Source organism: Corapipo altera, unplaced genomic scaffold (genome assembly GCF_003945725.1).
Source record: "Corapipo altera isolate COAL_440 unplaced genomic scaffold, ASM394572v1 0, whole genome shotgun sequence".
Lineage (NCBI taxonomy): Eukaryota > Metazoa > Chordata > Aves > Passeriformes > Pipridae > Corapipo > Corapipo altera.
In genome coordinates, this window is record NW_020884872.1 from 49,866,149 (window position 1) to 49,891,791 (window position 25,643).

Genomic DNA, 25,643 nt, shown 5'->3' on the forward strand with positions numbered 1-25,643 from the left:
GATTCTGATACAAGAAAAGGAAGTTCCTAGAGTTCATCCTATAATAATCTCTTAAAATTTAACTTTTCATGACTTACTATTTTAACTACACAAAAATTCAGATGTAGCTGTCCCTTTCATTACATCTGTAATGAAATTACAGATCTGTAATTACAGATCTGAAGGATCACTAGTGTGTTAGACTCCTGTGCATGTATTTTTCTTACAATATAATTTCACATACAAAGAATATTTTTGCAATTTACGGAGTTATACCAACAGTGGAAAAATGGGAAGTGGGGTATTTATGAAGCTTATAAAGGCTTGACTTTCTTTCCTCTTTTCTCTCGAATAAATTCCTATTACTGCATGATTGGATTTAAATTTATCTTCACAGCTTTACTTCTAAAAAGACTGTCATTGCTTTGAAATTCTGATTTTGTCGATATTCCTCTTTACTTCTACTTATATTCTATCAGCATAGTAAAGGTGGTTGCTTCTTTGCTACTATTATCTGTCTGTCTGAAGTCTGTTAATTCTTGCTAGCTGCAGAAGTTACAGGAGGGCATGGCTCCTTTTTGTTGCTTGTTTCCCATAGATCCACAATGATGATGGTGTTTGGCTGAGGCTGAATGATGAGACAATAAAGAAGTATGTTCCTAACATGAATGGTTACACTGAAGCCTGGTGTCTGTCTTTTAACCAACATCTTGGCAAGAGCCTTCTGGTACCTGTTGACGTAAGTAAAAGGTGCCTTTGAAAAATATCCAAAAGTACACTCTATCCTCATTACAAGACTTTCTTTAATTAAGGCTGCAAATAAGTCCTGAGGTAAACAATATTTTAGTTATCAAATATAATCTTAAATGTTTTTGGAGTTTTGAGGGCTGTTGTGTAATGAGGGTGGAGTGTAGAAAGGTACTAGGCTTATGCTGAAGCCTCTCTTCCTAGACGAGAAACAGAAGTGCAAGGACTACTGTAATAAAAATAGAATAGTATTAGATTGTGGTCTGCACCAGGTGTTTCTAATGCTAGATTGCATTTTCTGCAAAGTGGTCCACTGGGACCATGATTTCAGAAGAGACTTGTAGCCTATAGTGAATCAGTATAATTGAGACTTTTTTTTAAAAAAAAAACAAACCTGAAAAGTTCTTTAGACTCTGGGTTTTGTGTATATTTTTTGTGAGTTTTACACCTGAATCCTTAAGTTATCAATTTATTAGCTAGCCAAAGAATCCCATAGCTTTAAGACTGAGTAAAAAATTGAATTTATAGTAAGAGTAAACGGAATTTATTTGAATAACTTCTATGGTGATCACCATCACTACAGTTCAAACATTACAACTTTTCTGGAAACAAGACACTTTTTTTTTTTTTTTAAATGCAAAGGACAGAAAGAGAAACTGTATTAGCCAAACCAGTGTTTATTAAAAAATTTATGAAAGTGCAAGCCTTTCTGGCTCATTGTTTTCATGCATTCCCCAGAGTGGGCAGTACCTTGGTTTCTTCTAGGCATAGTGTGAGAACAAGATCTAATTGCAAATACTGATTTTTAGATTTGACCTGTTGTCTTATATAAGGTAGCTGCTGTTGCAGTTGAAGATAATTAACAAATGTTTTGTGAAATTAAACACTTCCAGCCAGTAATATCATCCTGTTGATGTTTTTTGGTTACAGAAGAACTGAGATATTCCCAGTTCCAGTGAAACTGGGCTATTTGCTAGTAGCCAAATCTGGAAATTGAGAAACCCCCGTGGGTTCAGCTTGTGTTCTGACACACGCTGTTATATGATGTGAATAGGTCTTCTTCCTATTCACCTTCTTGACTGTAAATTATTTGTTGATATATTTCTATTTGGAGATTTCTTTCAGTAGAATTCTTGTTTGTAGGATTACTTTGTTATTGCATATGGGAAGAATATTATTTTTGCACTCGTTGTCACACTATGTATCTAGTTTACTCTAGAATATATGAGAACATGGGGAAAAAATAAACTTTGCTTAAAATCTTGCCTGCATTTTTGTCTTAAAAAATTGCTACAGTGTACTTTCATGAAATGTTAATATTTTTATGCAACAGTTGAATTTTAGCAGTTCACCCATGATAGAAGTGAATTCACATTGACTAAGTAATTAACTGCTGTCCGGATGGGTATTATATTCTGCTAGACTTTTTTTTAGTTGTTTGGGGTTTTTTTTAGGTTAGTTATTTTTAATACATTTTTACATGTTGAAGGGAACACTTTTGAACTCAGCAGTTGTGTCTGTGGTTAGCAAGACCTTATTGGCTGGCATATTTTATATAGCTCTAGCATTCACTTAGTTCCAGAGGAGAGCATATGCTGTGCTAGTCTGAGAAAAGCCTGAAAGGAAATGGATGTGATAAATAACTGAACGTTCAATCTTGATAATATAATCTTGCGGATTAAAATTTCATTTGAGTAAATAGGTCAGGTACAATCAAATGTGAAAGACAGTATTCAGTTTTCAAACATTTCACTCTCTACCTCTGTAAAGTTCAGATAAAATATTATCTCTTTCCTTAAACACTGCTATGAATTATTTTTGATACCATTCAATCTATTAAAACCTGTTAGATATTCTTAAGTTTCTTTTAAGTAACAGTTGCATTACATCTTGAATAACAGAAATCACGTGCTTTCTTAGCTTCTGATCAGTAAGCAGCACTCAACAACAGCAACTCAACAGCACTCAACTGTTCTAACAATGAAGGAATGTGCAAGAGATGTGTTTTAACTAGTTTCAGATGGAAAGTGTCTTTGCACAGCTCTCATATTTTCAAATTTAAAAAAGTTGAAAATATTAAAAACATTTTTTTCTCTGAATTGTCCAAAAAAAGGGCTGTGTTTGTAAGTTGTCAGATTTCATCAGTACAGTCCTCTAGAGGTGAATGACTCATGTGGCAAAATATATTCAATTAAATAATAAATGCCGAAGGTTCATTAGATAAAAATTGTAATACTGTCCGTATCTGCTCATCTTGTTCTCTTGATCTGGGTAACTGAATGACATAAGGAGCAGAACGTAGTAAAAAAAAATATATGTTAATGTAGAAGATTTTTTTGAATGCAAACTGTTTGACCAGTAGTGGCTTAAGAATAATGCTAGAGAAAGTCTCTCGTGTGACTGAAAATACAAATGGAAGATCAATTGGCTGAATTAGTCATGGTATTCCCTGTTCAAATAGATGTCACATTACTTTTATTAGGCTCCATTTTTATTCAGCTCACGAGTGTGCAGACTTGTCAACTCCAGTTACATTGCTCTGTCACATTTAAATATGCAGGCCTTTTATAATCATCCCTTAAGTAAATAAAATCTCTCAGTACATTTTGTAAAATATGTGAAAAAGTGTATTTTTTAAAGAAGGTTTTAATTATTCTGTTTCATAACTGAGTTGAACAGTAAACAAATGAAAAACAGTAGGTTTTTAGCAGTGTTAATTTTGACCTCTTCTTGACATATATCTAAATTTTATGTAGATTTATTGGCATTAACTAAATATTTCATGATAAAACAAACACTGGATGTTGTGGATTTCACAACTATACTGTTTCTGTATATTTTTTTCAGAACTATTATATTTAAAGATAAATGTTTATAGGAAAACAGAGATCCATGTTAGTTACCAATGTTTTGTTTATTTGAGCATTGGTCATTTATCTTCTTAGAAAAATCTTCAAAGTCAATGCTCGTCTTTTATTGGTCTTGTCCTTTCACAAGGAACTGCTATATAGCCTCTGATCTGAAATAGTGCATCCAATCCATTGTAGGTAATACAGTTATAAAACTGAATTTAATAGATTGTGATTTTGGATAAGCTGCTTCCATCTCTGGTAGTTATTTTTCCCGCTGTCTTATGGCATTCAGTTAACTGTTTTTGAAAAAATACTTGTTAAGTTCCTTATGCTGACAGTTATGTATTCATGCTTACACACGGTACTTAGTGGAAAGGTACATAGGATATAAAAGGGTGCACACTGGGCAGAAGTAGACTTTTATCTTGGTTAAGCTCTGGAACTTAACTTTAAAAAATCATATACTAAGGAAGTTTTTGTTACTTCATTTTAAATGTAAAATGTCATAAGAAGGAATACTGTATGCTGATGCCCAGTTACATTATTACATTCCCCAAGCACCATAGGCAGTCAGGATTGAGAAACTGCAAGCTTTTCAAACTGCTATTGCAGTGGAAGAAGGAGCCAAAACTAGTATGTAGGCTACAGTTTTCGATCACAGAACCTCAGAGAGCCGAATGTTCTGTGGAAATATTGAAGGACATTTGCAAGAGATTTCTACCATTGTTTTGAGCACAATGGAAGGCAATTGGAGAGTAAGACTATGTTGGGTAAAATGTCAAGATGGTTGTTTAAAATAAACCTTAGCTTTGAAAAATAATACTGAGATTTTAAATGCTTCCTAATGGTCTGGGTTTTGTTATCAAAACAAAGTAATTTTTTAAGTGGGCTTTTTTTGTTGTTTTTTTCTGAAACATTAAAGTTTATTGGAAGAAGTATGACTTCCTGAAATTAGTTTTAGTTCTTGGAATAGAAAGTTTGAAATGGGAAAAATAAACTAAATCTACAGATGGTAGCAGAAGGACTAAATATTAAACTTTCCTGTCATCATTTCTAATCTGTTCATCTAAACTGGTATACAGTGTTCTAGTAACCAGGAGATTCTGAAGTTCCTAGAGCAAAGGAGAGTTTCTAGTTTGATCTTTTTGGTGTTGCTAAGATGGCATGGTCCCCCTTCGCTGCTGTTGGTTTCCCTTGTATGTTTTACACATAGAGCTTTCTGATGTAGAAAAATAGGTCTTTGAAATTATTTAAATAATTTAGGTATGGATAGTCCATGTTTCCCTGTGCAGTAGAAGTCCATCAGAAAATAGGAGATATGCTGCAAAGTAATACAATCAGTCAGTTTAAGTATGGTGGATGCCTATGAAGTACACTCATGTAAATGTAGACTTTTTTATAGTTGTCATAGTTTTATGTCAAATTGGTGAGCCTGTACTCTGCCAATATTCCTATCTAATACTCTCCTCGCCTTCCCTAAAACATACCACTCGTGTATTGGTACCTCCTTCAATTTTGGCAAAAAGTACTCAATTCTGAAGAACTGCTGGTGTTTTGACAATTCCCCTTTTTTGTCAAAATGGCAAATCGTTTTTATTACTGAAATTTGATGTTTGCAAAGAGTATATACCTAGATAATTTGCTTCTATCATGAGATAAAACCATGAATTTAGTTACTTTTAATATATTAGTGTTTTTTCAAGGAATACAGATGAGGCATGCCAAGGGTGTTTTGTACTTGTTTCGGCTTGAAAGGATTCACTACCTTAACTACTGTTAAACTTTCATGTGACTACTGTCCAGGGATTTCACCTGGTTCCCTTATCAGGATGGGGATAGGAAACTAGATTTTGATACCTCTGTTCATGTAGATAAAATGGTTACTTTGTCAAAGGGATTCCATCATAAATATGATTACTCGTACTGATATATATATATATTATTACTTCTTTCATTTGACAGGAACAGTGAAAATTTCTTTGAAATGAATAGAAACCAGCTTACGGAGAAAAGATGGCTTCTTTTTCATGTTTTCATGATCAAAAAATGCTGTCCTCATGGTTCTGTGGGAGGAAAAAATACACAGAACAGCAGTGCTCATTTCTGTAGTGTGGGCAATTGGCTTTAAAATTAGTGGCCACTGTATTTGGTTGATGGTCATTCATAACAAACTAGTAAATGCATTGTACATTTTACAAAACCAAAGAAATCTTAGCAATTGTTCTTCGTACAGCACTGAAATTTTTGGCTCTGGTAAGGAGTACGATTTTGATGTGCAAACTGGTGAAATCTTTCTGTGCAAGTGAACTGCTTTCAGCAATGGTGAGCTTAGCCCTTCTGCATCTCTTTAGGTCTGACTTGGTGACTAAAATTCCATGTGCATTTGTCTTGCATTAGTTGAAATTATCTTTCAGAACTGCAGAGCATCTTGCTAGAAAACTGCTTTGTGATGGGACCAGCTACTGTTTCATTGTAACAGCAGTGTGGGATTTTTCTGTGCATGAAGTCTCAAGCTTTATAAGAAATGTCTGGCTCTTAATTTCTGTAAATGGCATGACACACTACATCCATTTTGAGCTTTTGACATACTAAACTGTTTCTGTTTAATGGATGATTTGCCATGGTGAGCAATGGACTCAGGTGACTTGATTAGGAAAACAAAACTTTCCCCTTTTGCAAAACATTCTACTAGTAGATTTACTTGTGTAGAAAGTTTGCATTATAATACCTTGAGCTTCTTCCTCCAGTATTTCTTTGTTCCCATTTCTTTGTTGATATATGTCTTTTTTTTTAAACTTTGTTGCTCAGAATGTCTTTAATGCTAGCCAAGGAGTAAGGGATTTGGACTTTTTTTCATGGACTTCCAAAGCTTTACCCCCTAAGGTGAGTTAAATTACAGGAACAGTCACACTGTCTCTCATGTTTTCAGAATGCACCTTATGACTCAATTTTATACTAAATATTCTTTGAAGTCTGTTTTACTGCGAATTATTTTTACAGGAAATAACAGATTTGCATAGGGTGCTGTATCTGTGTCTCTTCCTTTAGGATGAGAAAAAAATACCAGGGCAGATTATTGAATTTTCATTAATTCATAAGTAGCACTCTCCTTTTTTAATAAAACAAATTAGAAGTTCAGAGAGATAGCCTAGTAATGTAAGAAAGGCTTTAATTTTCTCTTAGTGCAGAATTTACTAGTAAATTTTTTTCTGTCTTTGAAGGCTTCACATGCTGTTGCAGCATCTAATAGGATGATATTTGTATGAGTAAGGCCACAGATACTTAATTAATACTCTGCCCATTCTTAAACTTTTTTAAAATTATGTAATTATAGGAACAGGTTATGTTAAGTACAGTTAAGCTGTTTAACTACAGAAATGTTTGTCTGAGTAGCAGTGCTGTAGTGATTTTGAGATCCATTTTTTTTTCATATTAACTTTATAATGAAGATGGCATTGTGTTGTACCTTTTGGTTTAGAGATTTTAAAACTTGTTTGTCCACTGAATCTTTTTCCCCAGAATAGCAAACTTTATTATAGCAATATCTAAACAATATTTAAACTTTTATTTTTTCCTCGAAACAGTTAATCTCAGCTTGCATTAACTTGCTTTGTAAATTACATATTTAGATAAGAGTCATTTTTGTATAAAAGCTTCTTGAAAAATCTGCTGTATTAGTCTGGAGATAGTGCACAGACTTCATACCAAAAAAAAGGCAGAAAATAGTGATAGTTAAAGAGATCAGAGGAAATTGAATTGATTTGAAAGGAAGTAAGAGCAGAAGTTTGGTTTAAATCTGACAAAAGAAGGTGTTCTTTTACATAGCAGGAAGTGAACTTGGACGGTGGTGTTACAGGAGATTGTTGAGGCAGAAAGTATCAGCATATTCAGAAGAAATTAAATTTATGGAAATCAGATTCATAAATAAACACTAAACATTCATAATAAAGATGTTAAATGCCGTTGGTACATAAAGGACAGACTACTAATAAAGACTTGTATGCTGCTTATAAAGAGCATCTCCTGTTGCTGTTGCTGAACTCAGTATACTAAATTAGGTGACCCACTGGCTTTATCCAGTAGGACATTATATAGTTCTTAACTTTCAGATGTTCCTTTGAAAGCACCTCTGACTTTCATTGTAAGCATAATAGAGCCCCTTTCTGCTTCTCACTTGCTTTCTTCTGATATAAGTGAATTTTCTTTACTCCCATCCCTCATATTTTTCTTTACCATAGCCTTTTTGTTAAGCTGTAGCTGGCTCAAAAATCAATGCTAATTTTTTTCTTCTTTTAGTAACTGCAGCCTTTTCTTGGTAAGAAATTCAGAAAGCATGTTCTCATTTCAGATTTGGATATATATTTCATCGGTAATTAATATGAGATGAAATAAATTTGCAGGACATTTTTATGGTTGTAGTGAAAATAATAATAATAATAATACAATAATATTTATATGAACATTTACAGTCTATGGTATTGCTGTTACTCTTTGTTATAATTTTACCTTAAAGTTAACAATATATTCTGAATGTGAAATCAAAAAAAGAAGCATTCCATATGGAGAGAGATAATATTCAAATTCCCTTTACCTAGCCCCAGACTTTCACAAAATTTCACAAATACAGAAGGAGGAATAAATGTGTATCCTGATAAATGTCAGTGCGGAATAAGGTTTAGTGAAAGCAGTTAGATTTAGAAAATTGTCTCCAAGGTTGGATGTGAACTATTCCTTTTATGTAAATGGTTACATTTATACGACTTTTGCTTCAAGAGAAATATAGTGACTTTTCAATTAATGTGCAATTTACTAGTAAGTTAGTTGTTTAGCATTGCACAGTAAAATTAGCAATGTAACTAATATCTCTTTTAGCTTTGAAATTTACCTTTTTTAGTCTTGAAATATTTCTTATCTAAATAGTTCAAAAGTGGGATTAATAGGTTTTATTTTGTTCTGTTTTGCCTTTTTTTAAATTTCTCAGGAATCTAGGTCTAATGCTGATGATTTTTTCAAAGACCTAAATTCGCACTGTCCACAGGAAGCAGTGATGCAGGAACAAGATATGCCATTCCTTCGAGGTGGACCTGGAATGTACAAGGTAGTGAAGACTGGCCCGTCAGGTCACAACATAAGAAGCTGCCCTAACCTTAGAGGTATCCCAATTGGAATGTTAGTTCTGGGAAACAAAGTCAAGGCAGTGGGCGAGGTATGGATCCTTGTAGCTTCAGTTCATGTCTTCATAGATACCAGTATGTAACAGTAGTAAACACAACAAAAGAATCTGCCTCTGTACAGGTTTGCTTTTCCAATCCTCATGATAAATACTGACCTTTGAACTTGGTTTGTATTATAAGTACTAATGCAGTTATGTCTTTTACCTTTTTGCATTGATTGGAATAATGTTAAAATTGTACTGCAGTTAAATATGCTTGCTTATATGTTTCTGTTACAGTATTCCTTTACAAAATTATGTTTCTTGTTCTACCTTTTTGTCATATTCTTTGAAAGAATTTTGTTTCATTGAAAAAAAGTTTTCCTAGGACCTAACCATTTAACAAATTACTGTGTTTCTCTGTATTGATTGTATTAATTTGTTCAGTTGCTGAACTGTTGTTACTGTTCTCGGTTGTCCAGCTGTGGTGTTTTATGGTTAAGAAGGGCTTAAGGATGAAGTGTGTCATGCTATTTCCTAAATATAATGTCAGGAACAAAATTAATACTCATAAAAACTTTTCATATTTGACTTGGTATTATAATTCTACTGTTGCAGCCATCAATTAGAAGGTATATTTTGGTGACTATTTCCTCAAGTTTTTATTCAGGCTTATTTGGATGTTCTAAAATTGCGATGTTGGTGTTTTGCTCCTTCCGAATGTAAACGGGTCTAATATTTTTGGAACAACTCCTAACTGTAAATTTACCATAAGTAGGTTTGGTACTCCAGTCTGCCTCAGCCTGTGGCCTTAATTTAAGAAACTTTTTTTTTTTACATTTGCTTTGTATACAACGATTGGAATGAGTGTGTTTTTCAGATGCTATAATAAGTTGCTGAATCACGCTACTGAATTATTTGAAAAGTCAATAAATTTTGCTTTTTTTATGTGTGTGCATCAGGTGACTAATTCAGAAGGTACATGGGTGCAAATGGATAAGAACAGCATGGTAGAGTTCTGTGAAAGTGATGAAGGCGAGGCATGGTCATTAGCTAGAGACAGAGGTGGAAACCAGTACCTCCGACACGAAGATGGCAAGTGGTTGTTTTGTTTTATTTTTTAAAATTAACTTAGAAAAAGTTAAACAATCTAAATAGGAGAAATAAAGTAGGATCTGAGTTTTGAACAGGTATCATATTTATGCATTTTCATTTGAGTTATATGTTACAGAGTTGGACTTGAAAGTTGTTTATAAATAGTCTTTTAAATTTTTTTTTAAAGGAACAGTTAAAAATATTTTCCCCATGTTTTCCTCTGTACCATTTATGGTTACGGGCCAAAAGTTTAACTGTCTTTTTAGCTATGGGGATAATTTTTAAATAAGTAATTTTTCTTTTTGTAGTTTTCTTTGATCTTCTTTGTGTCTCTTGAAAAGCAGAGCAGAATGAATTCTGATCCCGTTAAGTTTGTTAATTTTGTCACACGGCATCCTGTTAAAAACCTGTTAATATGTTTTTTAACACTGTATTTGAAATTAACATCAAATTAGTTAATTACTCAAGTTAGCAAAGTATGATTGCATTCTCTTAAAATGCGTAATTTCTCTCCTGGTAATTCATGTTCAGATTGGGTAAGACCTAGAAATAATTAAAAAAAAAATAAACACAAAAATTTTTATTGCCTTCCTCCTGCTCAGTCATCCTTCTTGTTGATCTCCCTCCAAACAGACTGTCATTACTGATCTAAAATATCTTTTATTCACCCTAAATGTTTCATATGAATACCTTAAGGTATTCTGAAATTGTTATTTCCTTACAGATAGACTCAACCCGTCTGCATGAGTTCTGCTGTGCAAGATTGTGGGCAGTGCATATGTTTCTTAAAAAAAATGAAAGAGGGAGTGATCTGTCAGTGTTTATACTTCTGTATAGGATCATCTATCCAACCATCCTGACATTGCAGATTCAGCTGGATCAGGTTGCTCAGGGCCTTGTGTACTCAACTTCTAGCTAACTCCAGCCTCTCTGAACACTTGTACAAATATTGGCTCACCTTCATGGTGAAAAATATTCTTAATACCTAATCACAGTTTCCCATGCTGCAACTTCTGTTCATTGTCTCTTGTCTTGTCACCGTGAACCTCTGAGATGAGTCTGGCTTCATCTTCCCAGAACTCTTTGATTAGATAGTCAAAGGCAGCAATAAAAACTCACCTTAGCTCTCTTTTTCTCAAACCCACATCTTAACCTGTCTTTAGATGTTGTGTACTCTACTGCCCTGAATATCTTGGTGGTCTATGCTGAACTCATTTCCGTCTGTCTTCTGATGGGGGGCCTGAAGCTGGACACAGCACCCCAGCTGGTTCAGTGTGTCCCTCTTGTCTTCCCAAAGTCTAGTAAAAATGACTATGAATCTTCATTAGCATGATTTTGTTACAGGTGTTTTTAGAAACATTTAAGGTTCTTCCACAGATACTGTACTTTTGGTAGAGTTCCCTAGAGGCTGGTTTGTTTCTACTCGCTCAAAGAGTTAATTTCTTCAAGCTTTCTTTCTTTTAATCTATATTTCTCTGTTTTCTGCATAAATCTGGGCATTTTCAAATTATAATCTTCCCACTCCACTTATAGGATTTAATGTATCTGTTTTCCAAAAGATGTCTTTATGACAAACTTTGACCTCACAGCAGTCATATTCTGCTTGTGTTTTTATGTGCTTATTGTCAGCCTTTTACTTTTCATTATAACAGACTCTTTGGCCTTTTTGTGGTTTGGATATTTGGTGCGGAAATTTATTTCACACATAGATGCTCTAATAATTATCATCACATTACTGTATTAAAGCAAATAGTTCCTTGCTAATACATATGTATTTTCTGTAGGACATTGTGGCTTGACTTTAAGGTATAAAACATTCTGCAAAGAAGAGAAATAATGAAAAGTTTCTCATAAAATATATAAGTATTTATGTAATGCTTAGAACGCTTTTTTTCAAGTCATAGCTTTTGTGCTTACAGTTATGTCTGATAATGTCAATGTTTTACTCTTTTCTAGATGAGTTTGTTTTTATAAGTAGGGTGAAGATAGATACATCTAGCTAAAGCAGTTTAAACAGTTATCAGTTCAATTACTAAGATATTCTAAGCTGGTTTATGTTCCTAGTACACCTCAGTACCAGGTAAAACAAATGTGCTTAAGCCATATCTGGAGGTTACTTTAAACTGATTGTTTTTATTTGCCATGAAATTATTTAGAAATACTTTGTCATCAGTTTCAATGCTTTTGCCAGAGGGAAATAATTAGGATTTGGAGGAGCTCCAGCTAGATTTGCAACTGTCTGTATTTTTATCCATAAATAATACCATCTTTCAGCTTGTGTTCATATTTTCATTATTTTAAAAAATTATAATTTAACTCACATAAAGAAGTAGAATTTTTGTCAGAGACAAAGCAGAAGTCATACTGAATCCCTAGGTCCATAGGCAAGTACCCACTTAAAACACTGCAGCAAGATCTAGAGTTGCCTCAGAGGAAGTTCTAGATCCTTTCTTTTATAAGCCGACTTTAAATTTCTAACTTTCTCCCTGTTTTTTTTTTTTTTTTAATTTAAATATGTGTGTTATGTAAAAGTTTGTACTGTGACATGGGCCTGAAATGCAATTTTTTAAAAATTACTTTTAGAAGACTTGTGATTATATTATTTTTTTTTAATAAATCCACATTAATTTTAGTACTTTTACAAGAAAAAAAAGTTCTTTAAGGTGCCAGCTTGAGCTTTTAAACCTGCACTTCGGATATTTCTTCTGAATGCTTTCTTATATATTATCACTTGGAATTATATTTCTGACCACATAAAGTCAGTAATTTCTCCCTAAGTCTAAGCAGTCAAGTGGATTCTATCTCGTTTATTTTGACTGGATGTTATTAGGAATATTATGAAAGACTCCGGGTTGGTTTTGGTTGGGGGTTTCTTTAGTGTCATACAGAAAGCAAAATTGTAGTACTCATTTAGAGATATGAATAAATGTGAGGAAAAAATGTCTTATGTCTTGTGAACTATTAGGGCATACCTAGGATTAAAGATTTATTGGCTCAGAGTTTGCGACTGAAAACTATCCCTTCTTTACTTTGCTTTGTCAAATGAATTTAACAATTGCTGTCCAAAAGGTAAACACTGAATGGTGTGATGTTACTGGAAAAAACAAAGTGTCAAGCTAGTTCCTAAGTGGCAGATAGTGGCAAAGCTGGCAGCAACTCAGTCAAACATAAAAACAGTCTGTATGGTATTAAGTCCTCTGTCTTTATATTTTTAGAGCATGAGATCTAAAGAAGAGATGTGCTTTTTTTTTTTTTAAGATAATTGAGTAGAGAGGAGGAGTGCTATGTGTGGAAAAAATATAACTCTTTTGCTTTGTGACTCATCTTTCCAATGTAGATCAGTTACTAAGATGGTCTAATTCTGAAGAGGTGTGTTTTTTTTACAGAGCAAGTCCTCCTAGATCAAAATGTGCAGACTCCTCCCCCAAGTCCTTTTTCAATACAAGCTTTCAGTAAGGGGACAAGCTGTAGTAATGGACAAGGGTTTGATTACGGCCTTGGAAATAACAAAGGTATGTTTTTACACTCATGCTTTAAAAAATTATGTTTTTCTTAACTTGGCTTTTATTTTTTATTACTCATTTCCTACTCTTTTAGGCACTACAGATGTTCTTCAAAAGACAAAAACAGTAGTACAATGAATTGCAAGGTGATTTTCAAAACATGTAGTTAATGTTAGAGCTGCTTTTTTGTTTGCTTTAATTCCACTTAATCTAAGTACTCTGTATAAAAAGGATCATCTAAGATTTGTAAGTTATAGTGGTAGGCACAAAACTGTAATGCTCAAATGAAAAATACATACTTTTAAAACAAAATAAGAAAATTATTTGATTTAGAAAGCATGTGTTTTTAAAAGGAAAGAAACATTTGTCATCTGTCTTGACAACTTTTTAAGTGCATTTAATGGGTTGACAAGATAAAAGATACCATTTGAGATTTTTTGTAAAACTAAAAAAAAAATTAGAAAACGAAAAAAAAACCTCAAAAAAAAAGTTATAAAACTGAAGTTACCTTTCTGTCACATACATACTAGTTACAAATGCTGGGAAATAAATAAAACCCTGTTAATTTTACTGGCATAAAATAATTGTTTCTTTTAATCATGGTTTATTTTGTTGGCAAGATCTAAAAATATATATATGTATATATATGTACATATATGAAAGTCATCACAGTAAATGTAATCTGAATGCCTTTTGTTCATTTATTGATTAGGTCTAGAAAATTTAATAATACAGAAGGGACTTTTGTTGAGACAGGTGTCCTTGAGAAATATGCCTGAAACATGGAGCTTTGCTATTCTATTCCTATATCACTGTACTCTGTCCATGACACTTCAGATAGGGGCCTAAGGTGTACTGCGTGTTTTTTAACATCAGCATATGCTCGTAGTGGTCTCCTAAATAACTCAGGACTTATTTTAATGGAGAGGAGATTAGGAAAGAAATTATTCCTAAATATTCTAGTCTATTAGTGTCACAACATGAAATAGTTTTATATCACTTCCCAATGCTTTATTGTGTAGAGAACAGTCCGTACTCGGCCATGCTTATAGGAAACTTTTTTTGGACTGAAAAGTTGAAGTGTTTTCCTTTTGTTTTATAAGGCCTTTTATACAGAACTGGTTTTCCCAGTTCAACCATACTCATTTCAAACTAGTGGTTGAATCACAAAAGTAGAAGAGTTTAAGATGTGAGGCAGTATTACAGCCTGTCTCTCAATGTCAATTGTGTAATAGTGCAAATATTATCTATTCTTTTTTCTACAGAAGCATATTAGGAAAATAATTTTTCCTTCTGTGTTGTCCAAAGATAAAATTTAGAAATCAATATGCTATATTAACAGGCACCTTGATTTCTTGAAGACATTGTGATTCTCTTTATCTTAAGCAGTTTCAAAGGCGTTTCTTTGGGATAATACAGTTACAGAACATTTGGAAGCTACTCCTGGCATTGGATTCCATACCATTTTACACACATTATTTTCTCAAGCTGTGATGCTTCGTGTGAATGAACAAATCAGCTAGATGACTTTATTCATTCTGTGTACTGTATTCCCTTCTGAATTGCCTAGGAGCGGAGAGTTGTTGGTAACTATATTGACAGAATAATATAATAACAGAAAAATAGAATTGACAGAATAATAGAGAAATAGAATTCTTCACCTGAATATGTAGGGGTTTTGTATTCTCAGGTATAAGAAGCTTTTGAGTTTTGTGGCAAATAAAACATGGAAGGCACAAGCACGATCTCATAGGAGAATTTCTAAATGAAACACTTCTTGTTTGTTAGAAGTACCTTCTGTAGGGATGCCGTAGTTTCAATGAAAATTCAATTGCCATCCGTGAGTATTTCAAATTTCTGGTCAAATGTAGAGATGCCCATATAATAGGTCTGTGTCTATAGTATTACCTGCAAGACCAAAGACATGACTCCCACAATGATTGTTTGATTTAGCTATGCCTTCTCTTTGCAGTGCAGGCAAGTTTTTAATATTTCTCCTGAATCGCCCTACCCACCTCCATATTTGATTATTGTGGGCAGATGATTTTCAACCTCTTCTCAGATGTTCTTTTCTTTAAAATAATTACTCATTTTAGGAAATAAGCATGCTGTATTAATAACAGTGGTCTGTCAAACATGTAAATCATAGAATGGTTGGGGTTGGAAGGGACCTTAGAAATCATCTAGTTCCAACCCCCCTCCCACTAGACCAGGCTATTCAATAACTTATAGGTTTTTAAGGTAGGAATGATTGCTGCTAAAGAACAGATTCCAACATTTTTTAGGTATGCTACTTTCAAAATAACCAAATAAAATTGATTTACAGGAGTTCCTAGGTAATACAGGGTTTCATACACCCACTGGTCTTTCTCTAACTCCATGAAAAGAAAATTAATCATCATCCAAAAATGTTCTCAATTCAATGAGTTGTGAATTATATAGTAGCTGCTAAATTTTTTTACTAGGTTTTTTTGAATGCTGTCAAAATGCTAGGAATTTGCAGAATAAAGGGACATTATTAAGATTTGCCTGAAGATGGTTCAAATGCGAGATTCTCTCAAAATCTTGGTTCCTCCCACCTCATATTACTAAGTATACTTCGAGTTATGACATGGTGTGGCCTTCTTACTGAGGCATCATGTATTTCTAATGCTCACGTAGAGGTTTTTGAGAATTGGCATTCAAAATTAAAACTCTATTTTTAACATGCTAGTTTTCTGAAGGCCTTCATTTGTCTCACAACAAATGTATGTAGTTCTTCAGAAAACCAGTTCTAGTTCCTAAGTGATACTGATGGGTTTTTTAAATTATCTTTAATCTGATCTTGAAAAACAGCACAGCAGAATACTTAAAAGATATTTACAAAAATGAACAAATATTTACCAAAGCCTTGGCACAGAAATACATTCGCCAAAGCCTAAGTACATGTTAGCTTTCCCTTCTCATCAGTTTTTCAAATCTCCTTCTGCATGTTCTGTTGCATGTGTGTGTTACTGTAAATGCTAGGGATTCCTGTTTTTTCCTTTGGCTGCTCTTCATTTTTTAGCAAGGTGAATATAAATCTCTATTTTGAAATGTTTTAAATAATTGCACTGAAATATCCATGATCCCTAAAAACCCTGCTTGTACTTTTTAGTAATTTTATTGCCATGCATAGAGTGAGATTTTTATTTTTAGTTACAACCAGAGTAGTATGTGGCTAAATAAGATTTATGAGCTTTCTCTGTTATCATCATTTAAACTTTAATTGAGCACCATTTTACTGTGCCTTTCTGGAGAATGACAGGTAACAGGTTGTAGTTTTGACTGTTTTGCCCACTACAGGTGACCAACTGAGTGCCATACTGAATTCCATTCAGTCACGGCCAAATCTCCCAGCTCCTTCCATCTTTGATCAAGCTGCAAAACCTCCCTCTTCCCTAGTCCACAGTCCATTTGTGTTCGGACAGCCCCTTTCCTTCCAGCAGCCTCAGCCACAGCTTCAGAGTAAGTTTGTCAGCCTTACCTGCCTCATCAGTCCATTTCTGCAGCTTTGACATTGCTGTTCTCAGTTGCTTACCAGCTACTGATCATCCCTCAGTGCACCTTTCTGGTTTTGTTTGTTTGCGTTTTCCATGATTCAGAAGCATGTGAGGTAATGCTCCTAAAGAAGTATACTTGTTCAACTTGAATTTTTATATTGACAGTATTTTGCTTTTGTATGTGTTTTTCACTGTAGACAAGTCATGAAAGTGCATTTTCAATACTGTATGCAACTTTGGGTTTATTATAAAGGTAAATATTTTATATAGTACAAGATGATGATAATTCTTTTAACATCAAAAATGCACTGCAGGAAGTTCATAAGTGTTAACTTATCTCCTAAATTCCTATTTTTGTCATTCCTCCTAACTTTAGGCCTGTAGCTGGACAGTGGGAACAACTTGGTACTGCTCATCAGAAAGGTTTTGGTAGTCTTCTGTTAGGTGTTCATAGGATTAGCATGGGCATGAAAGTTTGCACTTTGAGGTGAAACTAACCTGATTACTAATGGGAGGACAGGAAACTTTTTTGGTCATGAATAATGAAAGCTAAAAGCTCAGCTTTCATGATGGATAGCTGATATTGCAGTAAGTTCTTTCTTACATACCGAACAGTTATAGCATGGGTTACAGGAATACTAGTTTTCTCCTGTGTCCCATAAACTGCCCTTCTCAAGTACCTTAGTTCTCTCTTGTGGGACTCTGTCAAGTCAGTTCACTCTCTATGTCTGTGCAGTCCTGGGTCTATCCAGCTCAGCTTATTGAAGTGACAGTGAAGTTGCTTCGTGTGAGAACTAGATTAAAATTTCTAATTCACTTGTATAAAGACTATCAGAAGTATTCTGACTGTGATCTTCTGTGGTTATTCTGGACTTAAACCAATGTCCTGAAAGCAGAATATTCCAAAAACTACTCGTATAAAACAGCTGATTGCCAGTTGTATATTCTTCCCCATCACTTCTCTTGTTCAGAGTAGTGAAGTCAGAGTTTCTTATTCAGCTTTGCATTAAAAATAACCATAATTGCCTTATCTCAAATTTCAGATGATTTCTCCTTTAGCATTTAGACCTACATTGTATGAAGAGAAAAGCTGTCAGCATTTTTATTGACTGCCCAACAAGATCTTGCTCAGTGGGTTTGCCTGTCCCAACAGATTCAGATAAACTGTATTCAATTAGCTACATCTGTGTTTCATGTTCTAATGAGAATCCCTGATTCAAAAGGAAGTAAGTCCTTTTTTTGTCAGATAGGGGGAGCACTAGTAGTCTATCAAATAAGGCAACAGTGAAAGTGGAAAAATTTTTCAAGTTTGTCTGATTTGGGATCTTAGTTTAAGACCTTAGTATAAGGTCTCAACTGATATGGTCATTTGCCCTTCCAGCAGGGCAAAACTCATCAACCAGATGATACCAGAAATGGTATGCTGTTGTGCTACTGTGATTTGATACAAGGATTTTCTTTCAAACAGTTTATTATCCAATTTCAGGTTTGGTGCAGATAATGTAAATTATGCTTAAAGGAGCATGTTTTCACCATCAAAATTTAAGAATAGTATGGGACAAAATTTCCTCTTTGAACTTCCTTAATCTTCTGAAAATCTGTTAATCCTCCATTTACAAGTTCATTCAAATTCAGCATATAGTCAGGGAGGCCTGTAAGACTATATCCATATACTTTTTCTTTAATAGTCTGATGCAGCTATAATAAATTTCTAACATAAACTCATTTTAAGTATGCGATTTTTTCATTATTTCCAAAGCACTTTATAGCCTCCTGTTATGAAACATGTAATTAAAAGTTAAATCCATTAAATAGCACATCCCAAGGGTCCATATTAAGTCAGTTGAATTTTTGCTTTATCTAATGGACTGATGATAGTATAATAGGTGAAAGAAGTTGTGCCAGCCTAGATTTCCATGACTACAGAGCTTATATACTAAATACTAGTCTTGACTGAAAGTCAGCCTAAATAGTTCAGTCTACCACTTAAATTTTCTGTTCTTCCTCAGATATCTCTACACCTGGGGAGAAATTTGATTGAGAAGTGTGATTCTGAGGAAAGTTAGGATAATGCTGAATATTCGTTTTGAATATCTAAAATACAGAATTATTTCCTTTTTTTTAGATTTTTACAATAGGAAGAAAAATGTTTGTCTGATTAAACATACTTTGTGCCAGTGACAGTAGTCACTGCAGTTTTCCTTTAGAAGTGTTTGTAGCTAGCTGGTTTTTTTTAGGAATGGTTTCTGCACTTGGGGTCTGATTTGGTTTCCAAATTGATTTAAGGAAGAGAGAATAGGCTTGTCACAACCTTTTATCCTCCAGTGTCTGGTTATTTTTTTGCAGAAATATTATAGTTTGGGATAACCACTTCCTCAGATACAATGCTTGAAGAAATAGAAAGTGTTTCTAATTTTTTCACATCATAAATAAGTAAACTAATAACAGTCATCTCTGTATATCAAAGAATTTGTTTACAGAAGGCATATTATAAAAAAAGAAGGGGTTACTCTGTTTTCTCAGTTTTGTGTTATTTGCTAGAACTTTGTGAAGGGCTGATTGTTCTGCCCTGCTTAATTCCTTTGCTAATTTTTACACATGGTTGCACAAGGTAAAAAACTGAGAGATTGTTTCCTTTTTCATGGGGACAGTCAAAATTAAGGTGCACTTATCATGTGTTTTAATTCTTTGGCAGTCTTGTATGCAGCTAAAAGTCCAAAAAAGCTAGAAGAGATTGCATAACCTATCTGGAGTACAAGAACAGCTGTATTGACTTGAAACCTTAGCAAGGATTTTTTTCCATTATGTATGTTTCTTCCTTGAATATTTTACCAAAACAGACTGTAATTACTCCAGCCTGCGTATGCTTGCTTCTGAGAAGTTTGTAAAATCATCAGTAACAGATTTGCTTGTGAATGCAAGCTCCCATAGCTGCAAGATTATTGCTGCTTGCTTGATTTACTTGTCTCTGAACTTTGTGAAAAGCACAGAAGACTCAAATTTCTGATTGAATTCTGAGTACATGCTTCAGCAGTATGTACTGGGTCATAAAACTCTTTAGACATGGCAAGTCAGGGAATCAGGATTTGGATGTTGGATGCTGTCCAGCATAAGTTATCAAAATTTGACAATTGGCTATGAGCTCTGAACTTGGGAAGGGAAGTATGGGGCTTTGCAGTCACCGTTAGACCTTCATGCCATGTTTCCTCACATCTGGGTTCATACTGTGAATGAAGAATGGATTTATGGGCTGAAAAAGCTGTGGACCCCCTTGACATGTGTCACATTCTCCCTCTTGCCATGCAGCCCTGGCAGCTTGCTGAGCTCCTGCTTCCTAACTCATCTCAGTCCACGCGGAAGCTGCAGTGCTGAGCTGCTGTTCAGTACAATGTCCTTTCAGGCTGCTTCCTTGCCAATCCATGCTGCAGAGCTGCAATCCAGCCATCCCACTATATCAACTCCTACCATTCATGTCAGGAGTTCCTTGATACATCCCTTCAGTATTGTGCTACCACATTCTTTTTGGTTTTGTTCCTTTCCCATCTAGGTGCTAGTTAAATAGCATTTAGAACCACTGGCTTTGGCTGCAATGCTTCTCTCCGCATTTTCTGAACTGTAGAGGAGGCGCAAAAGACCAGCATGGATATGGAGCACAAAAGCTTTCCTGGTAGTGCTTCAGTAAAATGGAGAGAATATTCTCAACCAAGTATGCTGCTCTCTTCCATATTGTGCTGAAGTGACTTAACTGTCAGTTAAACCAATGACAGCTGGTTTGACCTTTTTTTCTGCATGTTGCCAAAACATCATTCCTGAAACTTTGAGCTAATAATTTAAATGGTTTCATGCTCTAGGCTTTCCAGATTTTATAATCAAAGATATGTCTGGAGAATACACTTGTCCAGGTTAATCCAAAACCATCCTTGGGAAAACTGATATGGTAAGGGTTGGTGGAAGAGTTCAAATTGTGTCAAGCTTTTTTTTTTTTTCCCCCAGAAATAAATTTGGTTTATAGCATCTTGAAAAATTTTAGTGACATATAATAAAATCATAAACTTATTTTTTTATCTACCCTTCTAGCCCAGGAATGCTTATTTCAGTCTTTCAGTTAATAAACTTAAGTGACTCAAGTGCTGGTGCTCCAAACCCTACCTTTGGGTAAAGAACTTTGCTAATGTTTTTCTGATGATACTGCATTTCAGCTTTTGCTTTCATTAACTCACTCATTCCTGTGCTTTAATAGTTTCTAATACTTTCCTTTATTGTTAATATTTAATATCTAATTTTTTTTTTTTTACTTCAATACATTCTTTTATTTAAGGAAAAATAATTAAAAAAAAAGAATCCTTGTCCAACTGTCACTACAGCATTTGGCATTTTCAGGATGTGAAAAAAAGATATATTGACTGCAGCGATGAGGACATTCAGCTCACAGTTGTATTTTAGCTTCCGTGCCAGTAACAGAGAGCAAAAGAGGAATACATTCTTTCTGAAGAGGCAGCTGTTGCTTAGGCAACACAGCAAAGGCAGGTCAATGCCTTTCCTTCATCATTGCACATAAAAGCAGTGGCCTTTCAGAAGAAACTTTAACTTATCTCCATTCTCCAGAGACATTCTACCAGTTTGTTATAGAGTTTATTTAGAAAAGAGTAACATGAACCAGCTAGTGGTATGTCTTGCCTCCAAATTTGGTCTATCAGTGTTTCCTCAGAGGAAGCAGGCACAGCTGTTACAAGACTGCATCCTACCATGGGAATTAAACTGCCTCTTATATCTCCATATTGCGTAGCTTTTCAACCTGGAGCTGTTTCCACATTGAAGGAAAGAGTGTGACTAAAGATATACTGTCACATTTGAGTATGACATGAGACAGACCTTGCCTGCCTTGTATTTCAAGTCTTTGTAGTCTTTGAGGATGATTCAAAAAGAAGGAATTCTGATCAAAATGCTGGTCCCTCTGGCTGACTAGTTATCCTTGATAGACATAGATTGTTTGCCAAGGCAGCAAGGAAATCATGTGGGAAAGTCATTCTCTTTGACCTACAGTCCCCTTGAAATGATTGAATAGTAGTACATTGTTCAAGATGCACTAGATTACAACATTATAAAATGTAAGTATTCTTAGACATAGAGTGAAAGAATAAAGTAAAAATGTGCATTCATGAAAGTGGATTAAGAAATTAGAGAGTAGTTTCTTTTTTTAAAGAATGAAATTCGTACTTCAAACATATGAACACCTTCTCATTGTAGAGGCTCTAGAGCTATAGGTCATTGCATAAGATATGGGGGTTAGTATGTTTTGTGTACAAGTTGGTAAATATAGTACCAGACAAAAAGAAGTCTTAAGCAGTTTAGGAATTAAATTACTTATTTTCAATAGTTATCTTAATCCATTTGTACAAAAGGGTCTGTCTAAAACAGGGTATTTTTTAACATACACATTCTCTCTAAAATTATTACTGCAACAAGAATTTGACTTTTTTTTCCTAAACAAAGGAGTAGGCATTAGAATTAGAATTAAAAATAGAAAAAAATAGAAAAGTAAAATGATAGACTGAACCTAAAAGTCCCTATTATCTCATTCCAAGTTTCATTTGGAGCTGTACTTCTAACAGATCTGGTGTCAGTAGACTCTACTGAAATTATCTTGAATTACATCAGAATTTTTCTTAAAGCAAAATTATTTTAAGAGTTGATACAGATTTTTTTCATGTATATACTATTTGATAGACACTCATATATGCTAGTTGTCTCTCATATTGAGAAACTTCACATTACATAAGTGAGGTTTTTCAAAACATTATTGAGGTGCAGTCAGTTTTGAAAACAGATGGTTTAGATGGGTTTAATGTATTTTTCTTCATTCTTTCCAGTGATTAGCAAGACATTCCAACAGAAATATGTAGATATTCTCTAATTTTCACTAAAGAATGTGTAAATTTATCATCCAAAAGGCGATATTGAAGTTCTAAATAATTCATCTCTGAATTTCCAGATTAAAAGGGTTCAGTTCAAACCAGGGTTCAGTTCCAAACTAGACGCTGCTGGGTTTTATAATAAACAATAAATCTCATTGACTATTCTCCATAAATTACATTTTTAGATCCTAGAAACTAATATGGAAGTCACAGAATTTTTAGATCAGGGAACTGATCTACTGCATTCTACTACAAACTACTCTTTGTCATTTAAAGCTGATGTAGAAGTTTGAACAATGAATTCAGAATACTTAACAGAGGAGATACCTATCATTTGAAATGCTTGTTTTTATCTTTGCCGCTTTTCCATTGAATCTGTGCTGCTTCTGTGCAACTGTTTTCCACTGTAGAAACTCCATCCTGCTGCCTTGCTTCTCGTGAGCGTATTTACAAAACTAGTGATGTAGCTGGGCCTGCCTCTGCTATTTCATCTCTCTCTCACAAACTGAAGGGTGGGTATGCATGCCAACATAGCAAGGTTATTCGAATTTTTACATCCAAAATGTTGTTTTCTTTTTTTTTCTCCTTCCATTCATTTTCATTTCATTCGTTTAATAAAATAATGTTTTTTGAAAACAAATGTTCAGTTCTGGTATTTGTTGGGAGCTCATTTCATATAACCATTCAGTGTTGCTTTCCTGAGTTGCAACAACTCCATGATACACCATCTAGCTGCCTCTTTCTGCTTTGTAAACAGGAAAGTGATAACACCTGTTTTCAAACAACATGCAAACAAAGTATGTAAGAGGAAATGAGGGGGAAATCTGGGATTTTTTTGCTATATTATGCAATTTTTCATTTGGGCATTTTTCTTTTTCGTGCTGATAGTCTAGAATGCCAGTTAGGATTATTTACCTGTATATGTGCAAAACCAAACCTTTGTTTTTAAAATGCAAGACTTTTTTTGTTACTGGAAGCTACTGCTAGGCTATACCTTTTATAAGGAGTTTTGTTCTAGAATATTTTCCTGATTGATATGCACTAATTGTGCGTGTACTTTATTTTTATACGTTACTGAATGGTTTGAAGTTTTTTATGTCCTCTAAAAAGATTATTGTCATATTTTCACTTTTTTAATCTGTTCTATGAGGCATTCTGTAAAAAGTTCTATCTAAAGTATTTTCTCACCTGGCAGACCTTGAATTAATTTTTTTATTTGTTTCTGGGAAAAATGTGTATAAAAATAATTATAATTTGCATTTTGGAATTTATTGATCACAAAATAAACATCTCAAAATGGCTCATCAGTAAAACTGGTGTAGAACTCAGCTGGCATGTGTGAAATGCTTGGACTTAAGAAACTTTTTGGTTTTCTTCTTTTAGCAAGAACAATCATTTTATAAACTACAATGTACCATGCTATTTCTTTCCTTCCTCTTCCCTGCCCCAAGTCAAAAATAATTATAGAACTCATAAGAAAAAAGACAGATTAGACTCTCAAAGTTGATTAGAATGGTATTTGAGATATTATTATATTCTACATTTGGCATATTATTCCTTAATATAGACACAGTATGTCTTCTGTGCCCGGAGAAGTATGAACTCCTACCATGACCTGAGAAGGCAGGAGCGTGGCCTAACCTTCAATTTTGTTAAATATTGTGACGTAATTCATTCCCTTCACTTTTTTGTGTTGCTGTTCATTTTATTATAAGGTACTTAAATATGGGGATAGCAAATTAGTAAGAATCAGTTTGTAACCCAAGGAATCATCTGGGTTGCTAAATTTTGCTCAAAAACGTTTTTTTTTTGGATTGTGAAAGGTAGTAGTATGAAAAAACTGCATCTCTGTATTTTCTACCATAGAGGTGTAAGTCTTTGTGATTTAGAACTGCATGAAGTTGGCTCAAATCCCAGGATGCATAAGAAACTGAACACTGATTTCACAACTCCTAAGTAAATACTGAAGGTACTAGGCAAAAGACGACCACCTGTTCCCATTAGAAATCAAAGCCCAAATTAGCAGATTTTCTCTGATTAATTGAAATTTTATTTTTTGACAAATAGTTGCTTCCTAAAAATACACCCAGACAAGTGGAAATGACCTTTTAATATCTAGAAAAGTAAAATAATCTGAAGTACTGTGTCCTAAATCTACAAGCTTTACTAGGGAAATCTTTTCATGCTTAACTAATGAAAACCCATTCAGATCAGAAAGATTTAAATCTGTGTTCCAGACTTTGCAGTGTAAGGCTTTGTGGAGAGACAACTATATTGACTGTTGAATTGTTTGCCAGTAATTTCAACATTGCTTGTATTAATTTTTGTATGGATTTATATTAAGCTACCTATAGTTTTTATAGTTCTGACGATTAATATATGTACAGAGTCAGTGTGCATATGACCAATAAAGTAGTGCATGAAAATATGAGGACATCATTGAGCAGAGTTGTTGGTTTGGCTTAGTGGTTGAGAAAAGTGAGTTTGTTGGTTTTGGGGTTTCTTAAATGGGTTGTGTTTTGGTAGCAGAACATGGATAGTTTGTGTCTTGAGTAGGTGGATGCCTCAGATTATCAGTCTGAATAGTTTAAGCATGTTTGCAAATCTCTTGCCCAATTTACCTTATAACTGTGTTTACTTCCTACAATTCCTGACTTTTGAGCATTAAAAAAAATAAATCTGGTAATAGATTTGGTCTTTATGCAAGTCTCTTGTTGCAGTCAGGCTGACACACATGGAGATAATAAATAATCCCTGGTTTCTGTTGCAACTGTCATAAATTGAGTTAACTCCTGACATTTTACCTAAAGGTGTAAATTGTGCTTCCTTTACTAGTGTTTTGTGGAAACAGTGAACTGTGTCTTTTGATAGCTCCATAT

General features: G+C 34.1%; 1 protein-coding gene across 13 annotated transcripts in view; it reads left to right on the top strand.

Annotated features, from left to right (window-relative positions):
- MYCBP2 (MYC binding protein 2, E3 ubiquitin protein ligase) overlaps positions 1-25,643 on the top strand; it is a 185,090-nt gene that overhangs the window by 124,343 nt on the left and 35,104 nt on the right. For 5 of the 13 annotated variants that reach the window (XM_027646293.1, XM_027646300.1, XM_027646327.1 and 2 more), the window contains 6 exons: positions 578-718; positions 6,387-6,461; positions 8,560-8,784; positions 9,693-9,825; positions 13,212-13,337; positions 16,653-16,814. In XM_027646293.1, the coding sequence (XP_027502094.1) occupies positions 578-718; positions 6,387-6,461; positions 8,560-8,784; positions 9,693-9,825; positions 13,212-13,337; positions 16,653-16,814 (862 nt within the window). The remainder of the gene's footprint in view (positions 1-577; positions 719-6,386; positions 6,462-8,559; positions 8,785-9,692; positions 9,826-13,211; positions 13,338-16,652; positions 16,815-25,643) is intronic. The other 8 variants (XM_027646336.1, XM_027646308.1, XM_027646346.1 and 5 more) reach the window with 8 other exon arrangements.